Source organism: Lathamus discolor, chromosome 6 (assembly GCF_037157495.1).
Source record: "Lathamus discolor isolate bLatDis1 chromosome 6, bLatDis1.hap1, whole genome shotgun sequence".
Taxonomy (NCBI): domain Eukaryota; kingdom Metazoa; phylum Chordata; class Aves; order Psittaciformes; family Psittacidae; genus Lathamus; species Lathamus discolor.
The window spans coordinates 13,259,985-13,287,871 of record NC_088889.1 but is presented as its reverse complement, the minus strand read 5'-3'; the positions used below and the strand labels follow the sequence as shown (position 1 = coordinate 13,287,871).

The 27,887-nt window shown below is 42.6% G+C and overlaps 1 protein-coding gene across 3 annotated transcripts in view; it reads left to right on the top strand.

The window, feature by feature from the left end:
* Positions 1 to 27,887, top strand: part of MDGA2 (MAM domain containing glycosylphosphatidylinositol anchor 2) — a 387,881-nt gene that overhangs the window by 216,137 nt on the left and 143,857 nt on the right. For all 3 annotated transcript variants that reach the window (XM_065685163.1, XM_065685161.1, XM_065685162.1), the window contains exon 6: positions 5,553 to 5,822. In XM_065685163.1, the coding sequence (XP_065541235.1) occupies positions 5,553 to 5,822 (270 nt within the window). The remainder of the gene's footprint in view (positions 1 to 5,552; positions 5,823 to 27,887) is intronic.

Below are 27,887 nucleotides of genomic sequence, written 5' to 3'. Positions count from 1 at the left end.
ACTTCCTGTGTCTTCATCAGTTTTGGTATTGTGCAGTTGTGTAGGCTCTGATGCACAACTTTCCAAAGCAGTACTGAACATTACTTAAAACTATAAAATCCATTACTGTTCAGATCTACATGAAATTACATGTAATTGAGGGTATCAGTCCTGTATCTGTGTGTGTCAGTGTGTTTCCATGACCTGAACTGTGACCCAGGGTTTTGTGGTATGAATAGATGGAGGTCTGGGGCTAAAAGTTAAAAAAAAAAATGCAGACTATATGGTAAAAAAACAAACAAACAAACAAACAAACAAAACAAACAAACAAAAAACCCAAACAAAACAGACTAGTTAGCTAGGATAGGAAATGAATAAGAAGGAAGACAGCAGAAAGAAATAAGTGACATAATGCAAGATTAAACTAAATCCAGAAAAATACAGCAGTAGAAAAAAATAAAGTATATCTCTGAATTAAACCTTTCTGTGGAATTTTAAGGGATCTGTGCATGATTTAAGCAGAAACTAAGGAGCTCATTCTTATGCCAGAAGGCAGCTGTTTTACAGAGAAAAATTCTGGGCTAGTGCAGTTGTGCATCTTCTTTTTTGGGACTGCACATCTACCTGCTGAGTTCTGGGGGCTTTGAAGCACTTTGATTTTGAAGTGCCTTTCATGTAAGAAGAGCCGTGCGTAAAGGTGGCAACCGACAAAGCACCTTGCTTGGTAAAACTAAATTATGTAAAATGTAAGTAAGATTTGACGCATAAATTGCTGGCTTATTGTCACTGCAGTATGCATCCTTTTGAATTCTCTTGGTTGGGACCATGTGAAAGCTTGTTTGTAAGGATGCAATGGTTTTCACAAGACTCAAAAAGCTTAGGTTACCTGTGCTGTTCAAAAATTGAGCAGGCAGAATGTCAGTATTGGTTCTAGCCTTGTTTTGGAAAAACAGGTGGAAGGAAACTGCTCACAGCTGTGTGTCTGCTCCCCCAGTTGCGGATGCCACTGGGGGGAAACCACTTGTGTCTTGGTGGCTGTAGCCTGATTCCCCAAGGCAATATATGCAGTAAAGGCAAAACCAGCGTATTTCAGGAATGTACCGGAAATACACAAGTGCATGTACTAGCTTTTACAGTAGTGTCGTTTTAATAAGTCAGATTTATTCTATTATTTTTTGGAGGGGAGCGAGGGAGAGGTATCTTTATCTCCTCTTCCGACTCAATTCCATGATCTCCTGCTATCTAAACAAATATCACAGCTTGAACTGCTGTGACTGCATCATGGGTCTCCTAGTTAGTGTTCAGTCATGCCAGATGCTTTACAAATGCAAAGGATGTATAAACACATGCGCTGTCCTTTTGGATCAGATCTCTTGTCTGTCCTTAACAAGAGCCAGCAGCAGGCATTTCAGAAGAGCGCATAAAAAGTGTTCAGTAGACAGATACGTGATAGTTTGCCCTCCTGTTCCAGGAAAAAAAGATACATTTTATGCCCTGAAGCATGGGTTTTAATAGCCTTCAACTATATTTTGGTATAATCATCAACTATTGTAATTGCTTTGGATCATCTTGTCATCTTTGTAAATGCCTACTCCATTTTTTAATCATGCTGTACCAGAAAAAAAAAAAGAGTGTGACACTGAATTACACATTTCGGGTTTATGCTGTGTGTGGTGTTTAGCCTCAAAAGTTTACAAATAAACAAGAGGAGAATTTTGTTTTAGAGAAAAAGTTTACAAACAGAGAATAAATCCATTTTAGAGGGAGGATTAGGCAAAAAAAAATCCATTTTCTGAAAGTGCAAAGATCGAATAGATTTGCAAAACACTGGGATCAATGTGAGGCTGGCACATGTATATTGTTATTATAGATTATTGGCACTTTCTGCACATTCTTGTCTACAGGCTCCTGCTGCATTTGTAAATCTTCATCCTAAAGGCAGGATTGATGTCACCCATCTTCTGCCATCTAAATCTTAACCTTTACATTAAACTAATCTTTGGATTCTGTCTGAAGTCACCAGAGAGATGGGGACCACAGGGAAAGATTCTTGCAAGAAGATAGCTCAGGGTAGATAAGAGGAATTGCCTTTTGTCAGTAGCTCTTGCTGCATTGAAACTAGAAGAGGGAGAGATCTGACATGATAGTGAGCTCCATTTCCTTAGCTCAAACAGGAACTAGTAAGCCTTGTCTAGCAGGTGTTTGCTCAGAAAATCTGGAAGAGCAAGATTCTTCAGCAACCCTGAGCAGCTCAGTCCAAGGCTTACTGTCCTTGCTGTTACATGGAGTTTCATTGCTGTGCCTTCATTACTCCTTCCTCTGCTACAGCTTTGTATTCCCAGTCTGTGGGAAGTAGCTGCTGTGTGCAGCATCCTGTGGGGAGCAGCTAGAGGTTTCTCCAGTTTGGAATGTGGAGTGAAACAGAGCAGCTATCCGCTAAAGCAGACTTGCAGAAGGCTTACATACTGTTAATTAACCCAAGTCAAATGCAGGTATTCCAGCAGGTGACTAAACTTTAATTTAGCCTCATTCATTTCCACATATAGGTCCAGGCAGGTGTAGAGAAGTGAACACAAGCACTCTAACTTGGAGCTAAAGCCATTTTTTCTGCCACCCCACTGTGTCTGAGCACATCACTGGAGTTACTGAGTGGTTTGAGATTTTTGACATTTGTCTCCTTCATTCCCTGGCTAACTAATTCCCTGCTTCTCTCTTTTTCCCCCTTTCCTTTCTGACAGGCAGTCAGAGCTGTGACAAGAAATCACAGGTCTCAGACTCATGTCTGGCATGTGGGCAGATGGGTGTTGAGTTCCACCTCTCCTCATCCCTGGCTGGAAGGAGGAGAGGTTGATGTTGGTGACATTGGGAGGGGAGGTTATGGTGTCAGAGATGCGCAAGTGTGGGGCTGGTGATAGGGCTGAGCGTGCTTCAGTGGTGGAAGGACAAAGTCCAAGTGACCAGCAGGAAACCTCAAATCTCTCCTTTCCTAGGCCAGAATTTGGCAATGTCCACATGACAATAAATGAGGCAAGCTGTGCAGTGGACCCAGTTCTATCCTCAGTTGCATCCTAAAGCTGAAAATAAGAGGTTCTGTGTTACTGATGCATTGCAGTACAGTGCAGAACATGTATAGGATTTCAAGCAAAGAAATAACCAAAATAATATCTCCTTGTTGCTGTGGGTCCATATTCCATTCATAATAGGCATTTGACCCTTTACATGCTACACTGAGTTTCATTTGCAGGAAACCTTTATATCTCTTCTGAATTTCTTAATACTCTTTGGTTTAGATCTGGCTTTTAATGGTAGTAGTTGAGTGTATTGCTGAATTTTTGTTTGTGTTTGTCTAGTGAGATAGGTTGTAGTTAAGTGTAATGTGCGGTGTAAGTAAAGAGAAATTGCTGTATGCAAACCATAATTTTCATGTACTTACTGATTTGAGTGCTGTGATGAAAGGGATGTATCACAGCATTTTTATCACATCGGCTGCTATCTTTGTCTCTCTACCTGAAGGATGGCAAAGGGCCCCCTTTCATCTGGAGGATTATGAGGCCATTATGGTAAGGTTAGGTTGACATTGTTAGAGCTTTCATCTTTTGTTCTAAGTTTTGAAGCATTATTTGTGGTTCTCTTGTTCCCTGCTTCATGACTTGATGTTTAGTGAGAGTAGAGAGCAGCTGTTTGCCAGAGGTGTTCAAGAAAAATCATTAAACTCAGGAGGGAGGGAAGGACAGATAAAAAAGGATCAGCTGAGTGCTATCCCCTGGTTGGTGATGATCTTACAGGTTTGGACCTCAGTTCTAGTTGCAGTGAGTACCTGGATCCCTGCTTCTCTCCTGTCGCCTTTGCCTAAGCAAAATCTCTTTAATCATGAAACACAACATACTGCCCAGTTTCATACCCCTAATCACAAGTCTCTCAGCTGATGGATGCATGAACTGATGAAAGAATGTGAGGTCAGAGGACATAAGCAAAGAGACATTGACAGTAGGCAGTGCTGACATGTTTTCTGTCTCTATTTTTAGCCATCCACCCCGTTTCTTCACCTTTAAGTTGGTTACATGAACCTGGGAATTATCTGCAGGGTCCCAAACTGGGAGGAGCTCGAATAGGGGGCTTTGCCTGTAAATCTTTATTCTCCTGCTCTCTTCAAGTGTTTTTCTGTCTGGAGGTTGCCTGTTCACTCTTGCTAGTGTAGGTATAAGTAAAATGCTTCCCATTTGTGTGCAGAGAAAGGTAATTCCTTTTGGGTGAACTCCAAATAAAGAAAACTCTTTTTTTATAGTTGGCTCTTGTATTTGCCTTTAGTGATTAGTGTGTATTCCTCAATATTTCATATATAAAGCAGAACACATAGGAAAATATCTCTGTAGTAATGAGGATTGTGATACAATTTTTGATTGTAACATTTTTATTTCTTTTTTTATTGTCACTTTTTTCTGGTATTCTTTGCTCAGAATTTCGATCCTTCATTTTATGCTTGTGTTTATTTAGTATTGCTGCTTTTTCTGTGCTAGCAATATGCATTTATGTATTGGCTCATCACTTACGTGCCTTAGGGTATGCCTTCAAGCAAAGCCTGAATCCAGCAAGTGTGGGACCCTCAGCACAAATGACAGGGATTGTGATTTTAAAATCCAATATATAAAATTAATTGCCCTGTGTTGTCCCTTCATACTGGGCATTTCTGTGCCTGGTATATCCGTTGTATGAAAAGAATTCATGGAAAAGAAGAGACAAGAAATTAGAATGAAATTTAGTCACTTGTTTCTCTTTTCTGAGAGCAGCAGCATCTTTCCATTAGCCTGTGCTGCAGAGTAGGTTGTCTGTTTGGTAGTCCTCCCCAAATAAAACCCCCGCAGCTCATCATAGGATATTGTATGGAAACTAGTAGGGACCCAAACCCGCACCTTTCTTGTGTGTCTGTGAGGAGATGGAGCCGTGGCCACACTTTCTGCTGGTTCTGTCAACTGCAGGTTTCACATCCTATACAGGCGAATAAAGCATTTGCGCTGAATTCTTCAGTTTCTCCACGTGCAAGGAGATGATGTACCAGGGGAGGTGACTCTTCCTGAGTTAACAGACCCAACTCAAGCTCTACAAATCCATCTCAGTTGGCAGACAAAGAGACAACTCCCAAGGAGTTCACTGGGGAGGCGGTTTTCAATGGGTAGAATCTGACTTGAAGAGCACAACATGCTTTCTGTAACAAGATTGTTACTAATTCTTTTCTTCCAGGGCTTAAAATCCAGTGTGCTGGCACTGGTCCCATACATTATACATTGCTTCCCAAGCATAGCCACAGGGTTGTCCATACATAAATCCTCACCTGCGATTTGACAGCAAGGTGAAGGATGATGACTGAGCAGGGTACAGATCAGGGTGAGAAATGCGGTGTTAGGGGGAGCATTGGGATGGAGATGCACCCTGCTCAGAGGACACGTAGTGGTGTGAAGAGCACTGTAGCTGATGTGCCCTTGCTGATCTCTGTTGGCTTGAATGTGCTTGTCAGGACTAGGCAATACCACAGATGCACCCCTGCTACACCTTTCTCTTCCTCTTGTATTTTACAGCATCACCTTCTATTAAGCTTCTTGTGGATGACCCGATAGTGGTGAACCCTGGAGAAGCAATCACTTTAGTCTGTGTGACGACAGGAGGGGAGCCAGCCCCCAGCCTGACGTGGGTGAGGTCTGCCGGCATCCTGCCTGAGAAGACAGTGCTGAACGGTGGCACTTTAACAATACCTGCCATCACGTCAGAAGATGCTGGCACGTACAGTTGCATCGCCAATAACAATGTTGGAAATCCTGCAAAAAAGTCCACCAATATCATCGTAAGAGGTAAGTTGAGCTGGCAAACTATGAACCTTTATCTTGGAAGATTAATGGAATCCTAATTGGACAGGATAGCAGTGTTCACATAATGGTGTCCTGTTTCTGTATGTATTTCTAGTAATTTCTAATCATGTATGAGATGAATTAGTGTTGGCTTCAAATAGCCGGTGGCTCTTGTGCTAGGCTCAAATCCCTTGTCTGGAACAAGGGTAGCATCATCCCTGTTTGTGTTATGGAGATGCAGCAGCTCTCACATCCAAACTGTTAGAGACAAATAATTGCCAAAAGACACCACATCTTTTGGGCATTGCCTGTGCTGGTCCCTTGCATAGACTGTCCTGGCAGTGAATGCATCCTGAGCTCCTAGAGGTGTTGTTACCTACTGCACCTTTTTCTTCCTCCTCATCAGCTGAACATGTTATTGAAATTAAAGCTGTTGTTGGCCTGGGTTTAGCAGTAGCAGTCATTTTTTATCCTTCTTAGTAGCTGGTGAAGTGCTGTATTTTTGACTTTCAGCCTGGGAACAACGCTGATAACACTGACGTTTTTAGTTACTGCTCAACTGTTTAGTCTGACCAAGGACTTTCTGAGCCTCATGCTCTGCCAGGGAGGAGGGGAAGCCGGGAGGAAGCAGACAGGACACCTGACCCAAACTAGCCAAAGAGGTATTCCATACCACAGCACATCATGCCCGGGATGTAACTGGGATTTACCAGGAAGGGCACTCACTGCTCGGTCGGGCTTGGTCGGCAGGTGGTATCGTATACTCTTCCCTTGTTATTTCCCTTATCGTTATTATTATTGGTGGCAGCAGCAGTGATTTGTGTTATACCTTAGTTACTGGACTGTTCTTATCTCAACCCATGGGAGCTGCATTCTTTCAGTTCTCCTCCCCATCCCTCTGGGACCTGGGAAGGCGGGGGGGAAGGGACGAATTGGGGGGTGTGAGCAAGCGAGACTGTGTGGCTGACTGGGTTTTAAACCACGACAGTTGTGCATGCTGTGAATCTGCTGCCATCAGACAACAGCTCCCTGGGTAGGAGTTTTACATTAGTATCTATGCTTTAATTATACTAAATAGCAGGATAAGTGTCTTAGATACAAGTAGGGGAAGAGCACTTGCAAAACAGTTACTGCCAGGTGGAGAGAAACTCTCCCCAGTTGTTTATCACTTTCTGAATAACCCCAGGGACATGGCCACTTTGTTTGAAGAAAGAGTTGAATTGGCTGATACACATAATCAGAGTGGACTAATCTACCTGAACCAAACAGTTTATCTGAAACTTATTTTCTATAATCCAGTCTGTGAATGGTAGTGAAACATGAACTCCCACAATATAGGAACTTCAAATGATAGCGTGTGATTAATCATACTCAGGAGAAACTTCTGTATGAAGAGCCACTGGTGTGAATATTTTATGAAAACCATAACCTCTGTTCACTTCTTTATTGCCCAACATATAGTCTTCAGCAGGATGAGGAATTAGAAGCTATTTCTATTCCAAGGGTCAGCTAGGGAGCATTGCATCAGCCTAGGTCGGCAGGATTTTATCAGTAGACGTCAACAGATTTATTTTTAATACTATATTTCCATTTGAATTTTTGACATTTGGCTTAGGGGTTTTGTTGTCAAGAGGCAAAAGCAGTCTTGTTTCAGGAACCAAGCATCAACATTAATTTGCTGTGATTTACAATAGTGATGAGGTTGTGCAGGGGGGCTGTAAGTGAAATACTTGGAATAAGCAAAGGGAGAGAAAAGGGTTTGTGTGAAAAGAGATCTCAATATATTAATTGACCCAGGACACAGCACTGGAAAGCCCAGAGGAAAAGCTGGAGTCCCCAGCTCCCTGCAGATACAAATTTCATGAGTCATAGCGTAATAAAAATATGCCATCACAATTTTATTTTTAAAAGACCATGCCTGTGAGATGCCTAGGAGCTGCAAGATGTTGAAGAAACTACAATTAAAACATCCGGGATGGCTTTTTTTCTTTCTTCCTCCTTGCTGTATGGCCCTGTTGATTCTGAGAAGGGATTGCAATGAGGAACAACCCATTAAATACAGGAAGCACAGTTCTGTTCTCGCCCAAATACATTACTTCCTTCTATGTTTTTTGCCTTATTATTTCTGTTAAAGGGGAAGAACTGTCTTTTGGGGGAAAAAAACAACCTTTATTCCAGTTTTATCTTTACTAAAAGTGATGCTGAGTTTAGGGATAAAATATGACAGAAATTTGTATCAGAGTTTTGAATCTTACAATCAACTAGGTTGGAAAAGACCTTTAAGATCATCAAGTCCATTTGATTCTACTTTGTGTATGTATTTCTTAGCTTTTTGTGTGTAGCTCACTGCTTCTCTTGATTTCATCTCTTATTTTGTTGTTGCATATCAGAATTTTCACAGAGCAGCTGAAAAGAATATTTACTTGAAATAGCAGCTAAGCTTTGCAGCAGAAGCACTTAGAAAATGGAGTTCATATCTTCTGTCAGGTGGATTTCCAGTCTCAGGATTAGAAAATAATCTTACCCAGAAAGAAATGTATTTTTTCTCAAAACATCATCAGAGCTCAGAATAATTTTTTTCCCTTTAAAATTCACTAAATTTCACTGTGCATTTATCTAAATGTGCATACACTTTCCTGTCTTTGTGGCTTACTGCCCATGTCTGTGACTACCTGCCAGATCTGACTGTGAACCCATTGGGAATGACATTGTATGACACCACACCTTTAAAAATTTTAAAAACCTCTAAACCCAAAATAATCCAAAATGAAATAACAAAAAGTAAATAAGTCAGTAATAAAAGTAATTTATCTTTTTTGAAGGTCAGAAATTATGTGGATCAGTAAGCAACTGAGGCAGCAGATAAGGCTGTGAATTCACGACCAGATTCAGGCATTGTGGTGCCAAGGTGTATTCAGGTCTGTGCTCCTCCATCAGTCATTTCCGAGACCCTTAAAAAATGTGGGAGAATACAGTGGAAGTGCAGGGTGACCAGCTATGACAGCTTAGGCAAATATATATCACCTGAGAGATGGTGCAAAATGTGCCCACATGAAAGTGCTGTATAATGAGTGTTCGCTGCTACTTCAGGGTGTAAATAAGTAGCTTCTGCAATTGGCATGTGCTGCTGAAAGAGTGGTGGGATAACGGGTGCTGCTGATGGTCTCAGTGCACTGCTTTCCATCAGTTAGCTCCCAGGAGTTCTCTGGAAGCCTCCTAATATACATAAGCATTTAATATGTTCCTTGTTTTTCCACTGCTACTTTGTTTCCCCCACTTCCAGCTGGCATTGGCACAGAAGGAGATACCTGTTCGTAATACAAAAAACAGACTGAAGCTGCCATTGGAGCAAGGAGCCCATTTGGTCATAATTGTCTTTTGGGTTACTATTTATTTATTTATTTGTTAGTTCTCTTTTGGCCTGTATAGCTTAAAAGGAGTTATAAATCTTCCTGTAAAAACAAAGAGTGCTTACTCACCAGTTCTGATGAATGTGGATCCCTTGCAAAACAACAGGTGCTGCACACAGCTGCTGAGGGAAAAGACTTTCTCATACCCTGCCTCCTTAAGCAGTTAACACTTGCAGATAAAGCAACATCCTTTAAAGATACTCTTTTCTCAAGCAAGTTGTAAGCTGCAAACTCTGTTCTGTTTGTTCTGCTGAGCTGTTGTGTTAGGGCCTTTCCCTTTCAGACATCAGTTAATGTTAGTGAAAGTTTTGCTGAGATGATAAAGAGAAATTGTGTTGAGAACCACAACACCTTTCTGAAGAGGCACAGACATAATGCAATATCCTTCATTTCCTCCATTTGTTTTCAATGGGAGCTCACCAGAGGCAAATCAGCAACCATGTACTGTTTACCTGTCAAAATCTTAGTGAGAAGCTCTGTGAAATACAGGCGTTTTAAAGAATGTCGTTGTCAGCTTAACTCTACCCAAAGTTATTGTAAAATATTTCATTCCATCAAAGACATTGTCATCCATCAAGGTGTCTTGAGTCAAACCAGAGAAAGAAGAAATACTCTCTCATTTTAGCAAAGCTGGCTGCTTACCAATTCTAATTATGAAAGTTTCTTTCTAAGTATTTTCTTTAGATTAATGAGTTCTTTAAATGATTGCAAGTCTGCTAGCATATGATTATTGGTGGGTGTTCTCATTAGTGGCATCTTCACATCCTGCTCTCAGTTTGATGATTAGAATAGCTTCCCATAACATATTTCTAGACAAAACCATCAGAAAGCAGAGGACACTAAGGGAATCTTGACTCCTCTCATTCTAGTAATACTTGATGGCTTTATCTTTCTCTTAAAAAGCTCTCTCGGGTATCAAATCCAACATACCCCCTCCAGACAAAGTTCCCAACAACCTTCATGTCTGAGGTGTGCATTTTTAACTGTGCTTACTTGGAGGGTATTTTGTTTTTCTGATTTTTCCATGGTAGAGGAAAAAAAAAAAAAAAAAAAAGGTTGTTCTGATGCAATGAAGATTATTTGTCATAAAGACCAGGATGGGGGAAATCTGTTGCACTTCTTTCAGAGTTCTTTCTTACCCAGGATATTTCTGTTCATTTTCTTTCATCATGAATTTGTCACTACATACCTCTGTTAATTTCAACAGGTGAATGATAATCAGTCTTCGTAGGGATGTTTTGTTAATTAAAATAAGAAGGAAACACACATGCACATTTTTTGTTAAAATGCAAAACCTTGCTTGCTTACATCCCTTTTGCCAACACACGTGGTGATATGGGTACTTCTTCATGTCGAGTGCACACACACAGCTACGCAAAGAGGACTTCACATTATTTCCAGGAGCTTGGCAGTGAGAGACCTCACCTCTGATATGGCCCCAGGCTCAGTTCTTTGTCTTGATGTGGCATGGGAAGTTGAACATCCAACTTATCCCATGTCCCAGGAAACTTCTAGCCTGAGGAGCTTTTAGACTCTGCTGTTGGAGGTTATTTTACTCCTTCAGAATTCTCTTTTCAATGTGTATTTGGGGAGGGAAGCAAAAGACTTTAGAGAAATGGTAATATTAGCCTTGTAATCCGTAAGACGCTACATAAAAGCATGATCATTACAACACCATAGAGATTTTGAGTGACGATTGGAAATGTCAAAAGAGGCAGGAATCAAGATAATCATATGTCTACAGCTTCTGGAAAATTACACATTTTAAACATGACTCAGACTGGGTACTCAGAATTATGAGAGCATGGAAGAATAAAAATTCTAAAGACACTGTGAAAGGGAAAATGAAAATAAAATCTCTCTGTAACTACCCCTATGTCAACGAAGAATTAAAGGTGTTTGATGATGAAGCATGTAGGGTGTCTTCTCCATCCGGCAAGAGAGCAAAAATCGGTAGCATCTTTAAAGAACACCTGCACATCAGACTGGGAAAAAGGTAGAGTCAGAGAAGAGTTTTATAGGTCTAAAAAAGTTCACATTCTAAACAGGTTTTCAGTATTGAGCACTGGAACGGTTTGGAAGGGTGTCAGCATGCACCAACTTTATTTCCTTGTCAGCAACTTCTCCCATTACATTCTTGAAAAAGATCACTTTCTCTCTTCCATTGTAACTGCAACATTTTTTTTGTGCCAGTTGACTCTGAGTGTGTGACTTTTTCCTTCCATGAAGCGGAAACACAGTATTTAGAGTTAATTTTTCAAAGGGGTGGGATTCCCTGTCAGTTTAAATATGAAGTAATGACCTGTGCTCAACATTAGCACAGAATCTTTTGCTGAACAAAAAGCACTCTGGGGAAATGCATTTAAAGGCCGAGATTGCTGGAAGTACCTATTCTATTATGTCTTTAAAAATGGGATGTGAACTGTGTGGTAGTGACTGCTAATAAGAAGGGGAAGAGGGAGGGGGGAAGGAAGGAAGGAAGGAAGGAAAAAAAAAAAGAAAAAAAGATGAGCATTGTGAAATAAGTGAGAATTTTGTTGCTTTTGTAATAGATTTGGAAAAAATTACAGGATTACTTGTGTTACTGATGTCTGTTCTCATGCACCTGCTTACTCTTCTGCTTTCCTGCAACAGCCCTGTTTATCCCAGAGGTTTTTATTAGGAATTTCCCTGGTTGGTTGGTTTAGCAGTTGCATGAAGTACAGGATAAAAATAAGATTGTCTGGTTACGCATCAGCACCTCTGCTGTCACCCCTCAGATCCCCAAATGCTGTTAATTGAAATGTGATCAGGGCCCCCGTGGGCTGATACTGAGAACCAGAACAGAGGCAATTCTCACAAGTTTTATTCAAGAGGTGGAAATCAGGTTTTGGCGGCACCCATGACAGCCATCACCCCAGCAGTTGTAGTGGATGCTGGCCAAGTCATGTATCTATCTGACACTCGTGATTGTTAGATGGCATCATCTGTGACGCTGTGAGCACTGGTTGGAGATGCTGGCTCCAGCATGCCAAGTCTAAAATGTTGGGTTTTCTGTACAACATGCAGAAGGACCTTTGGGGTTTTTTTTCCTCCTTCTTTTCTGTCTCTCTGTATTCTGGGAAGGTCTCTCAGCAGACTGATTATACTAGTGCTTATTTCATAGCCGGAGAAAGCCAAAAGGCTTGGCAAATATCCATACACATAAAATGGGCATTACTACACCACAGAGATAGCCACTGTTGACTTCCTAATGAGGGGCTGTGCAGCCACGTGGAGCTTCTTTGCGTGTGGTGCTGCAGAGCTGTGGATGCTGCAGGCTGCGGGTGCTGCTGGCAGTGATGAGCTCCTCAGGATGTTTCAGTAGGACGGAAATTCAGCAGCTCCTATGCTGTCTTTCAGTACCCGTTAATGGTGATGCTTTCTTGGGACAGACTAGAAATCAAGCGTGAATTCATGAATGTACCAAGGTTTTGAAATTACATTCCAGATAAGGACATCTGTCTTTATCACAGGCACCCATTTCATCTCATCTCTTGTACAATCTTCTTTTTCCCATTTTTTTTTTTTTTTCCCCAGATGACTAACTCTACTTGCAATTTCCATAGGTTTCTTTCAGAACCCTCTCAGCTCTTCCCAGGAGTCTCTTCCCATATCTAACTGCCCAGACACTGAGATCCAGTCTCAGTGCCATTACAACCAATGCCTGGGGTGGGTTTGCCATCACTTGAAAGTAGCTTTCACAGAATCCTGAATCCTAGAATTGTCTAGGTTGGAAGGGACCTTAAAGGTTATCTAGTTCAAACCCCCCTGCGATGGGCAGGGACACCTTCCCCTACACCAGGTTGCTCAAAGCCCCGTCCAGCCTGGCCTTGAACATTTCCAGGGATGGGGCTTTGCTGTGGAGTTGCATCAGGCAAGATCTGCTGATGCTGTGCCATCATGGAAGGCTGACTTTGCTTTTGCTGAACCACTGTGGCAGTTGGGCACCTTCACCTGGCCAGGTGCCCTCCCTGTCCTCCCTCATGCATTATGCCAAATGTATATTTTTTTATCATAATCTTAAGCAAAGAGTTAAGTACTCTTGGTTTTAACAGCACTCACCACCTTGCTTGGTTTGTGTTGTGTCTTGTTGGACAAGACAAACTACCTTCCTCTGGTGTAGGGTTTAAATGGACCTTTTAAAACTGTTTGGAAATGGGCTTTGGGATAGACCCCTGCACTAGCTGAGGATGAAGAATAGCTCTGTAAATTGTAGACTGGGCACCAGCTTGGTCTCCCACCCCACACAGCCCTCTCAGCTTCCTGTGGGAGCCAGTGCCTCTGCAGGCATCTCCCTGGGGCCTTTTCCAGATTTTTAAGCATGAGTACAGTTTAGTCCAAAAAAAAGGAAAAAGCCAGCCAATTCTCATTCTTCCACTGAGAGGTGTAACCTGTGAATGGGATTTCTGTGAGATAAGATTTTAGTTTAGAAAACCTGATCTTACAGCACATCCGTCGGGTTGCTACAATCATAAGTTACCAGCATGCTATCCTAAAACTTTACAGCTCTGAGAATGAATGTGTAAAAAGGTTGAGCTTCAGAGTTGAATAAGTCCATTTATTTTTATTGTCTGCAATAGCACTCTCAGGTATGTACACTCTCTCCCAGGCTGGAGTATATCATGGATGAGTTCATAAAATGGTTTCATATAAAAATGTAGATGGTTTATTGATTCTTTTGCTCTTTCATTAGGACTTCCCAGAATTGTTGTGTACAAAAATTTTATTTTTACGTAGGTTTGCTGCTCTGCAAATCGTCACATGTTGCCTGCTGAGCAATACATATATATAAAGGTATTATCAGAGGAGGTTTCAAGAGGTAGTATTAATTTGATCTCTCTTAATCTGGCCCTTGCCTTGTGGCTGCTTTATGTCACCATGTTCATTCTTCACTGGGGGCAGGGAAATTAAATTTATCCTTACTTTTGGTTAGCTAACAATTATTAACTACTAACGCATGATAAATTTGTTTTGCAGAGGTGTGGCGTCATAGTTTGTTATTGTATTAGATCTTGGCTGATTAATATGTAATGAGGTCTGTGTAGTCTTAAACACTAAATTAGTTTGGCAGAAAAACTTTACTTTTTCAAAGTTTTGATTTATCTTCAAGGGAAAAGGAAGAGAACAGTGCACAATGTTTTGTTCTGATGTTACCAAGATACTTTGATGACCTTGAAATGTGTTTTAAGGTACTTGTGCTGCATCAGTCAGCTATGAATGAGATTTGTAGGTCTTTGCCCAGTCTGACAAATCATTTTGGAAAGTTTGGTAGGGTCCCTATTAATTTTTGAGGCACTGAACTGTGAAATAAAAACAAACTGTTGAAGGGGAATGCATCGCATGTTGGTACAAATCCAGGCTCTAATGAAATCCTGCAGTTGGATAAAGCTCTTGAGCCACACAAGAAGCAGGAGGTGGGGGTAGTCCACTGTGGAAGCTTTGAAAACTGGAGGCTTGCTCTAGGTTTTGGAGGAAAGACAAGTACTGTGTACCAAGTTTCATTTGCAGTGTGTGGGCAAAGAGAAGAGTGAAGATTAGCAATTTATTACTTTTGGGCATCCAGGAAAACTTAGCAAGGCTTTTTCTTTTCTTCTTTTTTTTTTTTTTTCCAGTATTGGCACAAGAATTAAACTTTATAAAGGCATTAGCCTGGGAAAACACCCAGCTGTACTGTTCAGAGGATTTATAATTTGTTTGGCAAGTGCACAGCCCACTGGGGATTGTGTCAGCTTCTCTGAATTGTTTAATTTATATCTCAGTTCTTGTCTGACTTGTGATGAGACTTGCGTAGTTCCCGTTTGCTTATGAGTTAGGCAGTCTATGGGATGGGGCAGCCCTTAGCCCACTGGTTGGTCAGGATGGTGCTCCCTGTCTCTTCTTGTCAAGCTATAACTGTGAGATATTGTAGCATAGGAAATATGTAGGTTTGTTGGTTGTTTTGTTTGTGTGGTTGTTTTTTTTTTTTTCCTTTGTTCTGCTTGGGGCTGCAGAAAGTACTGAATGCCAGCTGCCAGTTTGTCACCTCTGCTTATTGACCATTTTTTGCTATTTCACCCTCATGTACCCACCTAGATGTGTTTGAATCATTATCTGTATGTGCTTAAAATCCTTGATCAAAACCACCTTCCACCAGCCAGATGGTGCTGGTCCCTTGTAGGACACTGCAAAAAATCAAATTTTGTCTCCCAAAATCAGCTTTTGATGGTGTGACACCACTGGGGTGACTCCTGGTTTTCACTGTCAGGGAACCAAAGGTAGAAGGTTGTGCAGTCTCCATGCCTGGAGGTTTTCAAGCCCTGAACAACCCCATTTTAGCTCAGATCTAGCCCTTATTTGAGCAGGAGATTGGCCTGGAGACCTCCTGAACACCCTCCCCACTGGTGTATTTCTATGAACCTATAGGTTTCTGCTCTTCTGCTGATGCCTATTTCTCTTGAATATTTACTTCTAAAAGCAGTTAAAAGAGAAACCATGCTGTGTTTTACCTACTTTGATCTTGGCTTAATCTGTTTAAAGGATCGTATACTGAGTAAATTTTAAACTGAAATCTTCTTCATTTCAAAGAAGTATACACCTCCCCTTCGTTCAGAAGAAAAGCAGTGAAAGAAATAGGAGCTAATTAACTAGAGCACACCTAAAACCAGACACCTGACACATGGTAAATCCAGAATAATCCTCTTTCTTTTAAAAATTAGAGTAATTTATAAAAATAGAGACAAAACCTGAAATCTCTCCACAGTATTTGTATTTAAACTGAAAATGTGAATGCATGTGGTCTTGTAAGTGCCAAATAACTACTTGATATTAAAAAGTTTGGAGATGCTCTAGTAGAAGACGCTTGACAGCTTAATTGTTCTGATAGCTACTGAAAGTTAAGGTTTTAAAAAGCTTTTTTTAAAAAACCATGTTGACAGAAATAAAAATTAACTGTTGGTAAAATGCTGAGTGTATGTATCTATTTTTTAGCAAGACTTTACAAGTCTGTCTTTGGATAGAAAGGTGACTATAGGCAACATTCAGGCAGCATAATTTTGTCAAAAATACCTTTCAGAGTCCTAAATACCCTACTTAAGAAATTTGTATTTTGAGAGCGGTCAACATCAGCGCATTCTCCCTAAAAGCTCTGTGACTATTTATGTAGTTATGCTAGTTTTTAATGTTCTCCTTATGACCCAATCAAGGTGCACCCTGCCTGCTCTCTGAGCAGGCATGTGTTCTGCTGGAGAGAGTTCTCTTATCTGAAAACATCAAATAGCATTATTTGCTGCTATTTCAGGTGAAGCTAGCTCTATGCAGAGCTTTTGGGTAATTTTATTTGATATTAGACTGACTTTTTAATTCTGAGCAAAGCGTTCAGACTGCCTTTCAGACTAAGAAAGTTTCCGTATCAGCAGTGGAGCAAGCAGTTACAGGGTAATGGAGATGAGCTATAAGGTAAGAGAGGTTTCCCTCCTAGAGGAGAAATGAAACAGTATGATGACCTTGGCAGACCTGGTGGTTACCTGTCAGCCAAGAATGATCCTGAGTAACAGAGTACAAAATAAATGCAGCAGCAGTGTGGGCAAACTGGTGAGACTTTTGAGTATTTAATTAAAAATAATGTGGGCTCGTACTATGCAGAAAATGTGGAGGGACTGGAAGGATCTATCCCATCTATTTTCTTTGCATCCATTTTGGTATTTCTGTAAGAGAAGGTGGTGAAGCCCATGGCTAGACATAAGGTGATCACTCTAGAAGTTTCTAGGCCCTACAAACTGGCTGGAGAACAAAGCACAAGCTGGTGTATTTCCACAGTTTTGGTTTTCATGGGTGTTTATTGCTTTTTCAGGTTCCAGGAATGATTGGGGAGGGTGGCTGCTTTTACTGAAAAATACGAAATTGTGCCTTGATTTGGTCTCTATGGTGGATCTTCCAGACCCTGCCAGGCCACATCTATCATGACTTATTATTTGAGACCCAATTTAAACACCCCAGGGAGAGGATGGGTCTTTCTGATCTGTGGTGCAGCATAGTTTTCAAGATCATTCAGGGATGAAAAGCAAAAACTGGATGGAAGGGTGAGGTGTCCCTTTCCATGGCAGGGGGGTTGGAACTAGATGATCTTGAGGTCCTTTCCAACCCTAACTATTCTATGATTCTATCTGTTGCTTCATAATCAATCTTTGATTTTTTAAAAAAACACGAACTACAAAACAATGTGATTATAGTAGATGAGTGTTAGAATAGCACACAAAAAATCAAAGGTAAGCAGTGGAAATAGGAAGCAGAAGGACTTGCAGAAGCCCTGGCATATCCAGAGGGAAGAGCTCAAGCACCCAAGGCTGCTGTTTATGCCGCTCAATTTGTGGCCAGTGTTCTGTCTAATTAGAAGTGCTCAGTGCACAGCGATGATGAGGAACTGCAGATGGAACTGTGAACTGCAGCTTTTCTCTATCCGTTATTTTAATTAGTCACCAGATGTATGAGCCTTTAACCACATATTTTACCCTTTCTTAAATGCATCTTCTTTAAGTAACACTGAATTTTGACATAATCTTTTCCCCTGTTTATATTATTCTCCCAAATCCTTTAGTGTTATTTCCCTTACTGTTTGGAAAATTGACTTTTTAATGCACCAGCCAAAGACAAAGGTTTTATTCAACAAACTTACCATTTCAACATCTGCATCCCATTAGTAAAGCTTCCTATTATTTATTGTCCAAGAGTCACACCATGCTCCATACTCAAAACCACCAACACATCATGAGGTCCAGATTCACTAGAGCAAAGTTTTCTACCCCTGACCTGGCTACAGGTTGCTTCACTGGAGTGTGGCATAAGGCACATGTGCAGGTTGAATCTTAGGTTCACTTGGACTTGAGTTTAAGCTGAGACATTCCTTTGCATTGGGTTTCAATGTGGCCACAGTGTTCTCAGTGGAAACAGGGTGGTATTAAAAAGCATTCTGTTTGTAAATGTAGTTTCCTATTTGTTACTGAAATTTTCCATACTTGGTTGCATGTTCATAACAGTGCTGAGTATGATGGATGATAGTCATTCATCAGAAAGGAACAGGAGTCATTATCTATAGGACACTTCAGAGCAGGCTTGCCTGTGTACAGTATTGGCGTGCAGACTACGGATGCCGCAGTAGTCCTTTCCTAGAGTGCAGATGTTGCTGACATGGAGAGCTGATATATGCAAACTTTGTTACGTGGAGTGTGGTTTTGCTCTTCTGTTTTAAAATTAGGTTAGAAGATTGTAATACTGAATGATCTCTTTGTTATTTTCCTTTCAAATGCTTTGTTGGGTGACAAAAGCAAATTTGAGTTTTCAGTGTTCCTTATACACAAAATAGTGTCAAAACTTATTTTAATGTAACATAATTAAGTTTAAGAGACTGCACTGTGATATTTTGGACAGTTATTAAATTGTCTCTACCCAGTTTAGCTCCTTGATAATACAGTTAAAGGCAATATCCTGTAGAACACTAAAGACAATGAAGCTTTGTTGCCCATGGCCAAAATAAAGACTTTGGAGCTTATGATAGGAACTTTTTTTTTTTTTTCCAATGGATGTGATAGTGGTATACATGTTAATGAAGAAAGAAATATCAGATAAGGTTTCCCTGAGTCTTTCTTCAGTGGGAATGACTTTATGTAGGAGAGAGATCTATTTATGCTGGGCTTCCACATAAAAATAATAAAAAAAAAAAACGGACAATATGGACTGCACTGCAGTTTCCAAGGTGTGGTACCTGAGCAGATTCCTTTGTTTCATACATTCATTCACTTAATCATTCAGACAAATGACTCTGAAACCTGGCCTTGCCTGACATAGGATGCATTTGAAACCCAGAACCCTCAGTGGTTTTGGAGGATCCTGAGAGCTGGATCTGGAGGTGAAGGTATTTGCACTTGCTTGATAAAACGCCAGTGCTGGGTGCCTAGAAACAAGTGACATGCTGGATGCTGAGTTTAGCAAACCTCCAAAACATACTTGTGGTGCTCCAAGGCACAGGCATGTCTTTACGTCTGCATGGCAGATTCAGGTGACATTCTTACCTTGTTCAGTGCGAACTGCTTAAAACAAAATCACTCATAAGTCTTAGCAAAATGTGAAGGGGAGCAATCAAAATTAGGCAAAGCCTCTTCTGGTGAGTGCACAGAGGCTGGACCTCATGTGGTATCCAACTGCTCAGTCAAAGTTAAAATCAGTAATTTGCACAGATCTGCTATTTGATGTTGCTGCGGCTGCACACAGCTACAAACATCAACAAACACAAAGCCAAGCATTCCCCACTGCTTAAGAATGTCAGCTTAAGAATCAGCCAGTGAAAAATAGTTATTATGACCAAACATGCAAATAGCACTGCAGCTACTTTATTCAGTTAGAATCATAGAATACTTAGGGTTGGAAAGGACCTCAAGATCATCTAGTTCCAATCCCCTGCCATGGGCAGGGACACCTCACACTAAAGCATACCATGCAAGGCTTCGTCCAACCTGGCCTTGAATACTGCCAGGGATGGAACAATCACAACCCCCCTGGGCAACCCATTCCAGTGCCTCACCACCCTAACACTAAAGAATTTCCTCCTTATAACCAATTTAAACCTCCCCTGTTCAAGCTTTAACCCGTTACCCCTTGTCCTGTCACTGTAGTCCCTAATGAAGAGTCCATCCCTAGCATCCCTGTAGGCCCCCTTCAGATACAGGAAGGCTGCTGGAAGGTCTCCACGCAGCCTTCTCTTCTCCAGGCTGAACAGCCCCAACTTTCTCAGCCTGTCTTCATACGGGAGGTGCTCCAGTCCCCTGATCATCCTCGTTGCCCTCCTCTGGACTTGTTCCAGCAGTTCCGTGTCCTTTTTATGTTGAGGACACCAGAACTGCACACAATACTCCAGGTGAGGTCTCCCAAGAGCAGAGTAGAGGGGCAGGATCACTTCCTTCGACCCGCTGGTCACGCTCCTTTTGATGCAGCCCAGGATACGGTTGGCTTTCTGGGCTGTGAGTGCACACTGAAGCCGGCTCATGTTCGTTTTCTCATCCACCAACACCCTCAAGTCCTTCTCTGCAGGGCTGCTCTGAATCTCTTCTTTGCCCAACCTGTAGCTGTGCCTGGGATTGCTCCGACCCAGATGTACGACCTTGCACTTGGCATAGTTAAACTTCATGAGGTTGGCATCAGCCCACCTTACAAGCGTTCCAGGGTCCCTCTGGATGGCATCCCTTCCCTCCAGCATATCAACCAAACCACACAGCTTGGTGTCATCAGCAAACTTGCTGAGGGCACACTCAATCGCACTGTCCATGTCACTGCCAAAGATGTTAAAGAAGACTGGTCCCAACACAGATCCCTGAGGGACACCACTTGTTCCTGGTCTCCAGCTGGCCATTGAGCCATTGACCACAACTCTTTGTGTGTGGCCATCCAGCCAGTTCTTTATCCACCAAATGGTCCATCTATCAAACCGATGTCTCTCCAATTTAGAGACAAGGATGTTGTGTGGGACAGTGTTGAATGCTTTGCACAAGTCCAGGTAGATGACATCAACTGCTCTACCTCTGTCCATCAGTTCCATAGCCCCATCATAGAAGGCCACCAAATTGGTCAGGCAGGATTTCCCCTTAGTGAAGCCATGCTGGCTGTCACCAAGCACCCTGTTTTTTTCATGTGCCTTAGCATGCCTTACAGGAGAATCTGCTCCAAGATTTTGCCAGGAACAGAGGTGAGACTGACTGCTCTGTAATTCCCCGGGTCTTCCATTTTCACCTTCTTGAAAATGGGGGTTATATTTCCCTTTTTCCAGTCATCGGGAACTTCACCTGACTGCCATGATTTTTCAAATATGATGGCCAGTGGCTTAGCAACTTCATTTGCCAGCTCCTTCAGGACCCGCGGATGGATTTCATCAGGTCCCATGGACTTGTGTACATTCAGGTTTTTAAGATGGTCTTGAACCAGATCCTCTCCTACAGTGGGCCAAGGTCTTCATTCTCACAGTCCCTGCATCTGCCTTCCAAGACTTGGGTGGTGCAGTCAGAGCCTTTGCCAGTGAAGACTGAGACAAAGAAGTCATTCAGAACCTCAGCCTTCTCCAAATCCTGTGTAGCCAGCTCTCCCAACAGCTTCTGGAAGGGACCTACATTGTCCCTAGTCTCTTTTTTATTCGCTACATACCTATAGAATCCCTTCCTGTTATGCTTAACATCCCAAGCCAAGTTCAATTCTAAATGGGCCTTAGCTTTCCTAACCTGGTCCCTAGCTTCCCAGACAACATCCCTGTATTCATCCCAGGCCGCCTGTCCTTGCTTCCACCTTTTATAACCTCTTTTTCCCTTTGAATTTTCCTCAGCAGTTCCTTATCCATCCAAGGAGGTCTCCTGGCCCTCCTGCTGCACTTCCTTCTAGTTGGGATGCAACACTCCTGAGCTTGCAGTAGGTGATCCTTGAATATCAACCAACAGTCTTGGGCCCCCCTGCCCTCCAGGGCTATATCCCATGGAACCCTACTAAGCAGGTTCCTGAAGAGGCCAAAGTCTGCTCTCTTGAAGTCCAGGGCAGTGAGCTTGCTACACGCTTTTCTCACTGTCCTGAGGATCTTGAATTCGACCATCTCTTGATCGCTGCATCCAAGGCTGCCCTGGAGCATCACATTTCCAATGAGCCCTTCCCTGTTGGTGAGCACAAGGTCAGGCATGGCACCTCTCCTTGTTAGCTCCTCTGTTACTTGCAGAAGGAAGTTGTCTTCCACACAATCAAGGAACCTCCTGGATTGCTTGTACCAGGCCGTACCATTGCTCCAACAGATATCAGGGTGGTTGAAATCCCCCATGAGCACAAGGGCCTGTTAGCGTGAGACTTTTCCCGTCTGTCTGTAGAGTGCTTTATCCACAGATTCCTCTTGATCAGGCGGTCTTTAACAGATCCCCACAGTAATGTCCCCCATAGCTGTTCTCCCTTTAACCCTGACTCACAAACTTTCTGTTGACTGCTTACCTGTCCCCAGGCAGAGTTCCATACTCTCCAGCCTATCCCTAACATAAAGGGCAACTCCCCCTCCCCGCCTGCCAGGCCTATCTTTTCTAAAGATCTTGTAACCTTCCATTGCAACACTCCAGTCATAGGAGCCATCCCACCATGTTTCTGTGATGCCTATTATATCATACCCCCGTAGATGTGCACACATCTGTAACTCCTCTTGTTTGTTCCCCATGCTACGGGCGTTTGTATAGAGGCATCTGAGCCAAGCTCCAAATGAAGCTGGCTCATTGGCTGGAGCGGCTGGGATATCACTATGTTGTTCCAAGCATTTATTGTAGGTTCTGGCAACTGACTGGGTGTGTTGGGATGGAATAATGCCCCCCTCCCCCAACATATCTAGTTTGAAGCATCCTTGACCAGTCTGGCTAGCCTCCTACCAAAACCACTCTTCCCTGTATCTTCACCAGCCCCCAGTAGATCTGGCGTACTAACTTGGCTTCCGTGTTCAAGACACCCAAACCCCTGACTGGCACCACTGTTCTCACCATTTATGAACCTGGCCAATTGTCCTAGCTTTTTTAAAGTCCTCCCCTGTATCCCAGAGAATTGATGGAAAGACAATCTGAGCTCCAGAGCCCCTAACCACCTCTCCCAGGGCTCTGTAGTCCTTCTTTATGTTCTCCAGGCTACTACTATCTATATCCCTAGCACCCACATGGATCACTAGAAGTGGGTAAAAGTCCGTGGAACTTACTAGAGCAGGCCGCCTCTCTGTAACATCCCTGATCCGTGCCCCTGGTAGGAAACACACCTCCCTTGAGACTGGTTCAGGCCGACAGATGGGTGCCTCTGTGCCTTTCAAAGTAGAGTCCCCTAGTACTACAACCCGCCGCTTTTTCCTCGCAGCACCAGTAGAGATCTTTACCAGTGCACCAGCCGGCTGTTTGTGGTGCAAGTGCGTTTCCTCATCAGCCCCCTGCAGGACAGCAAAGCGGTTCTGGGTGGGGACAACAGATTTAGGAGGTGCTTTTAGTTGTCCTCGCTTTTAGTTGTCCTCTTCCTCCTTTTTTTTTTTTTTTTTTTTGCTTTTTTGTTACTAATTCCCAGCTTCCCAGGTTAACGGCCTCCTTTCCTCAGTGAGCTGGAGGAGACGCTTGAGGCCCCTGCAGTTTGGGCCTGGAGCAAGCATTCCTGCTTCCTCTCAGCTACCCTGACGTCTTGCAGCCCGCTAACAGCATCCCGCAGCTCAGCCCCTGCTGCAGGAGGACCTCCCCCAGGGAGCACCGAGTGCAGCCCTGCCCATCGTGCACCTTTTCCTCCCCAGAGCAGTGCAGGCACCCTCTGCACCCCGAGCTCTGCCCTGCAGCCTCCCCTCTCACCGGCTCTGTCTGGGTGCCTACGCTGCCACCGCCGGGGCAGCCAGAGCAGAGCTCCCAGAGCGGGCCCTGGCCACACGACGGGTGCTCACCATCCCGCCCGCCTGCCCGGGCAAACCGCCTCGCCGCGCTCCCTGGGGCAGGTTTTTACCCAGTCAGGGCTGGTGCCGCCCCTCCTGGCTCCGCCCCCTTTTAGTCCCTGCTCGCGTCCGCGGAGCTGCCGGCTCCTGGGCCCTGTCGAGGGCTTGAGGCTCCCTCGGTAGCTCTGGCCGCTCTGAGTTGCGGCTCCTGGACGCTGAGCTTCCGCCCGCTCCAGTGTTGAAGGCGTCCTCTCTCGAGCCACTCACCTCAGCAATTGAGTTATGGTGTTTGATGCCATTCATATGTCAAGAAATGTCCATTGACAAAATATGAACATTCTAATGTTTTAAAGAAGCATTTGGAGTTGAATCAGGGTGAGGGTGGGATGATACAGCTTAACCTGATGAATGCAAATAGACGTCAGTTGAGATAATTAAATGCATTTTATTACTTTGAAATGTAATTAATGGGGGAGGACAAAGACAGTTTTGCGAGGAATTTGAGGACAAGAATTGTTTTATCTTTGTTTATTCGATCAAATCATAGTTCTTTGGGGCCTCTTTGGAGAAAGACTGTCACTTTCCTGGGTCTCAAGAGTACAGTTACAGACTTATTTTCATGTTCGCTGCCATTTTGTTGCCCCTGTGTGTTGATTATATTCTGAAATCTCTGCTGGGCAGCAGCTGTGGTTAGCATCTGCAGCACCATCTCACACATTTTGTTGATTAACCTTGTGTCTCTTTTAGTCACTATATCTAACCCCATGGAAAACTTCAAATTATTTCTTGAATGTAACTGATAATACAGTGAAAAGCAAGAGTCAGACTCCATTGCAGATTTCAATATACTTGATAGTATGTAGGAGTATGGCTGGAAATTATGGTCCAAGTACTTACAGATGGGGATGATTCAAACCACTGTTTTATGGAGATTGAGCGTGAATGCAAACCTGTGTGCAGAATACATACAGAAATCACTTTTCCATTACCAGGTTCAACTCGGGTGTTCCCAAGAGGTCATACACAATGTAAATCAGTCAGGTCTGAAGTCTTTTTGGAGACCACATCTAGCATATGTGTTTCTAAGACTACACTTAGCCTGCAAGAAACGGCTATGTATTCCCAAGCCTGCTGAAGGCAGTCACTCTGGAAAGGTCTACTGACCCCAGGTCATTTTGTCAAGGGCAACCCTGCTGGTTCTGGATCTGAGACTAGCTCAACTGGGCCCTTCATTGCTGTAATAACCATTCGTTCAAAGATCTGAGCAGGGTCACCCTAGCACATCCTGTCTCTGGATCATCCACTGTCCTGACCTGCTACAGTGTAATCTGACCGCCAGAGAACTGTGCAGAGCATACAGCTGAGCTAAGTATTTTTCCGTACATCCAAATAGAAGGAGTTCAGAGGAGAACTGAGACTACATGGAAAAAGTTCAGGAAGTTTCCAGAACTTCTGAAGTGAAGGAAAAAGTCGCTTTGCTCTATTCCTTTTCTTCCTCCATTCCCCCAAACCAAACCTCTTAGTGACTCCGAAGCCATATGAACATACACCCTTTATCTTAGCTTGCAGACAGTATTGTAGCACTAGTTGTAACAAAGGACAGATTAAAGTTGATGTGACTTTTCGTTTCTTTATGGGAATGAGAAACTGCTGAATGATCTTGAGGTCCTTTCCAACCCTAACTATTCTATGATTCTATGAAATGTCTGTGTGAGCACTCAAAGCAAAGAAGAAATAATCAAAAGTAAAAATAATTTATTGAGGTTACTAGCAACTTATTCTGGTTTAAATGTGCCGCTCATCATGCCTATCGAGTTGTGGGGTTTATTTCCCTGTCTGAAAGCTATTTGCATAATATATTTATTGGTGTTTGTATATGTAAGCATTGTTTATTCTTCCGTTTTCAAACAAAAAAGTTCAGCTCAAGTTTCAAAGTTACTTGCTGTGGCTGTTTTCAACTGTCATATAATGTATGGTTCATCTTTGTGAATGTTTGTTCTGCTTCCTGGGGATCCAGCTGCAGCTTTTAAAAGGGAGCGAGATGTGCTTGGTGAACACTAGTGCATTCTGGTGCAAAAATTTAATCTTAATAAAAGTCATGAAACTTTCTTAAGTAGATGAAATAATAAATTTTTAAGAACACATCAACAACTTGGATTCTTGAATACATGGTTACAACTGAATAGCAGCACCCAGACAAGTGTCTTTCATGCCATACCTAATCAGTACAGCAAATACAGCATTTTTTCATTCTCTGATTAAAAGAGCTGGCTTCCTCAGTGGAAGAAGTTCCTCACACCATGTGTAAGGGGTTGTCTACAAGTAGCCCAATTTTAGACTGCTTTTCCCACATTGAAAAAAAACTACTAATTATTAATTAAATGTTAATTCTTTTCAAACTTGTGAAAGTGCTGATTCAGCCTGGCATTTGTGAGCTCCAAAGAGCTGTTTTGTTCAACAAGCTACGTACTAAAAAAACTGAGTTTGAATTAGCATTTTCAGCACTCATACAGCAGGGAGCTGATGCATTGTGCTTTCTTGCTTGGTGCCTCATACATCTATTTCCATTTGATGTTGTTAAACTTTCTGTACACAGCAAGTGAAAAGTGCGCATTACTCAAAGTATGGGATCCAGGGGAATTTTCAGCTCATAGACTTTGCCATTTGTAACAGTGTCAGACTTCATTTGCTGTAAGCGTATAGATATCTGAGGACAAAAAGGAGTGCTGCACATGTGGCACACTGTGAATGGATGGGGGCAGAGAGTGGGTGGGGGAAAAAAGGGCAATGAGGGAAACCCTTCAACAGAAGTCAGCATGACAACAAGAAATGATGGGTTGAAATTTGTCTTCAGTGCTTGCATTCAGCCTGGGTATTTGCTTGTAACGTTTCTGACTGGTATTTTCATTATGGAACTTTCTAGTTGGAGGTAGCATATATTTACATGCATACATACTTACGCACATATACATATAGGGGGAGGGAGATCTTGTGATTGTATAAGTAGAATTTTGTATCAGTATATGAAAATATATGTGTATTTGAAAGATTTAATGGCAGATTCTGAAGCACTCTTCCAAAAATAAGTATCATAGCAACACTGCTTTCGAGCAGTCACTTTATTGATGTAAATGGTGATAGTTTCTGGATAGTTTTATGCTCATGTAAAGAGTGACAAGAAAAATCAGATGAGTTGCAGTATTATTTTGCTCTTGTGCAGTAGATTGCTGAAGGAATGCTAATAAAAGATGTTGGTCTTGCTGGGAAGATGGTGGGAAGTAACATCTTCCAGAGTTGTTCTGCCCCTGCATGGGTATAGGGTACTCCTGAATGCTGGACCTGCGTTTGAGATTGCCTCAAAAAATTCATTTGCCTTGGGGTTCCCGTATGAAACATTGAGACTATCTTAACTCTGCTTGGCTGTGGGTTAGAGAATTTAGGGAATTAATTAAGCTTGTATAGTAGCCTTGAATAGTTTTGGATGGAGATAGAGGTCATTGGGATATACTGTGCTTCTCCAAAGTATGTTATTCTCTCAACTGTGTGTGCAACCTTCGGCCTCAGGTTTCTCCTGTGAGCATGGGATGGGCTTTCTCCATCTGGCAAGACCAGCCAGGGAAGTGCAAGCAAGATGCTCGTGATGGACTCCTTGCTTATATCTCACAAGTGCTTTTTGCCTTTTGCCATTGATGACTGCCCAAAAATGTACTTTCGGTCCCCTTACCTTTTAGAACTGGCAGCAGTTTCCCTACCTAAATAAGGCAATACAGTTGGCCTCCACTGGTCTGCTATTTGGTGGGGTAGGGCAGCCAGCCTCTGGACAGCTGTGGAATGAAGGGAGTCCTCCCAGTTGCAACAGGGAAGGCTGTAGCCTCAGGCATGTGCTTACCTATTCTCATTTAACCAGCTGTCACCGAGCTATTTTGCACGGCTGTGTTTGTTGCCAGACAGATTGGAGATGACACTACTGTTTGTATTAGTGATGTTAGGTTGATATCTATATTTTCTCCTTTCTCAGTGCTCTGATAGCACAGGGGTGAAGAAGGGCTTGTAAATATATCTAAAGACAGGTAACAAACACTGAAGGTTCATGAATTATTTTGGTTGCTCTTCAGTTGTCAGCAGCTCAGCCTCATTTAGGTGCTTTGACTTCCTATTTTTCATTTTGGAAATGACAGGTACTTTAGCAATGTATACTCTGTGATGATATTTGAT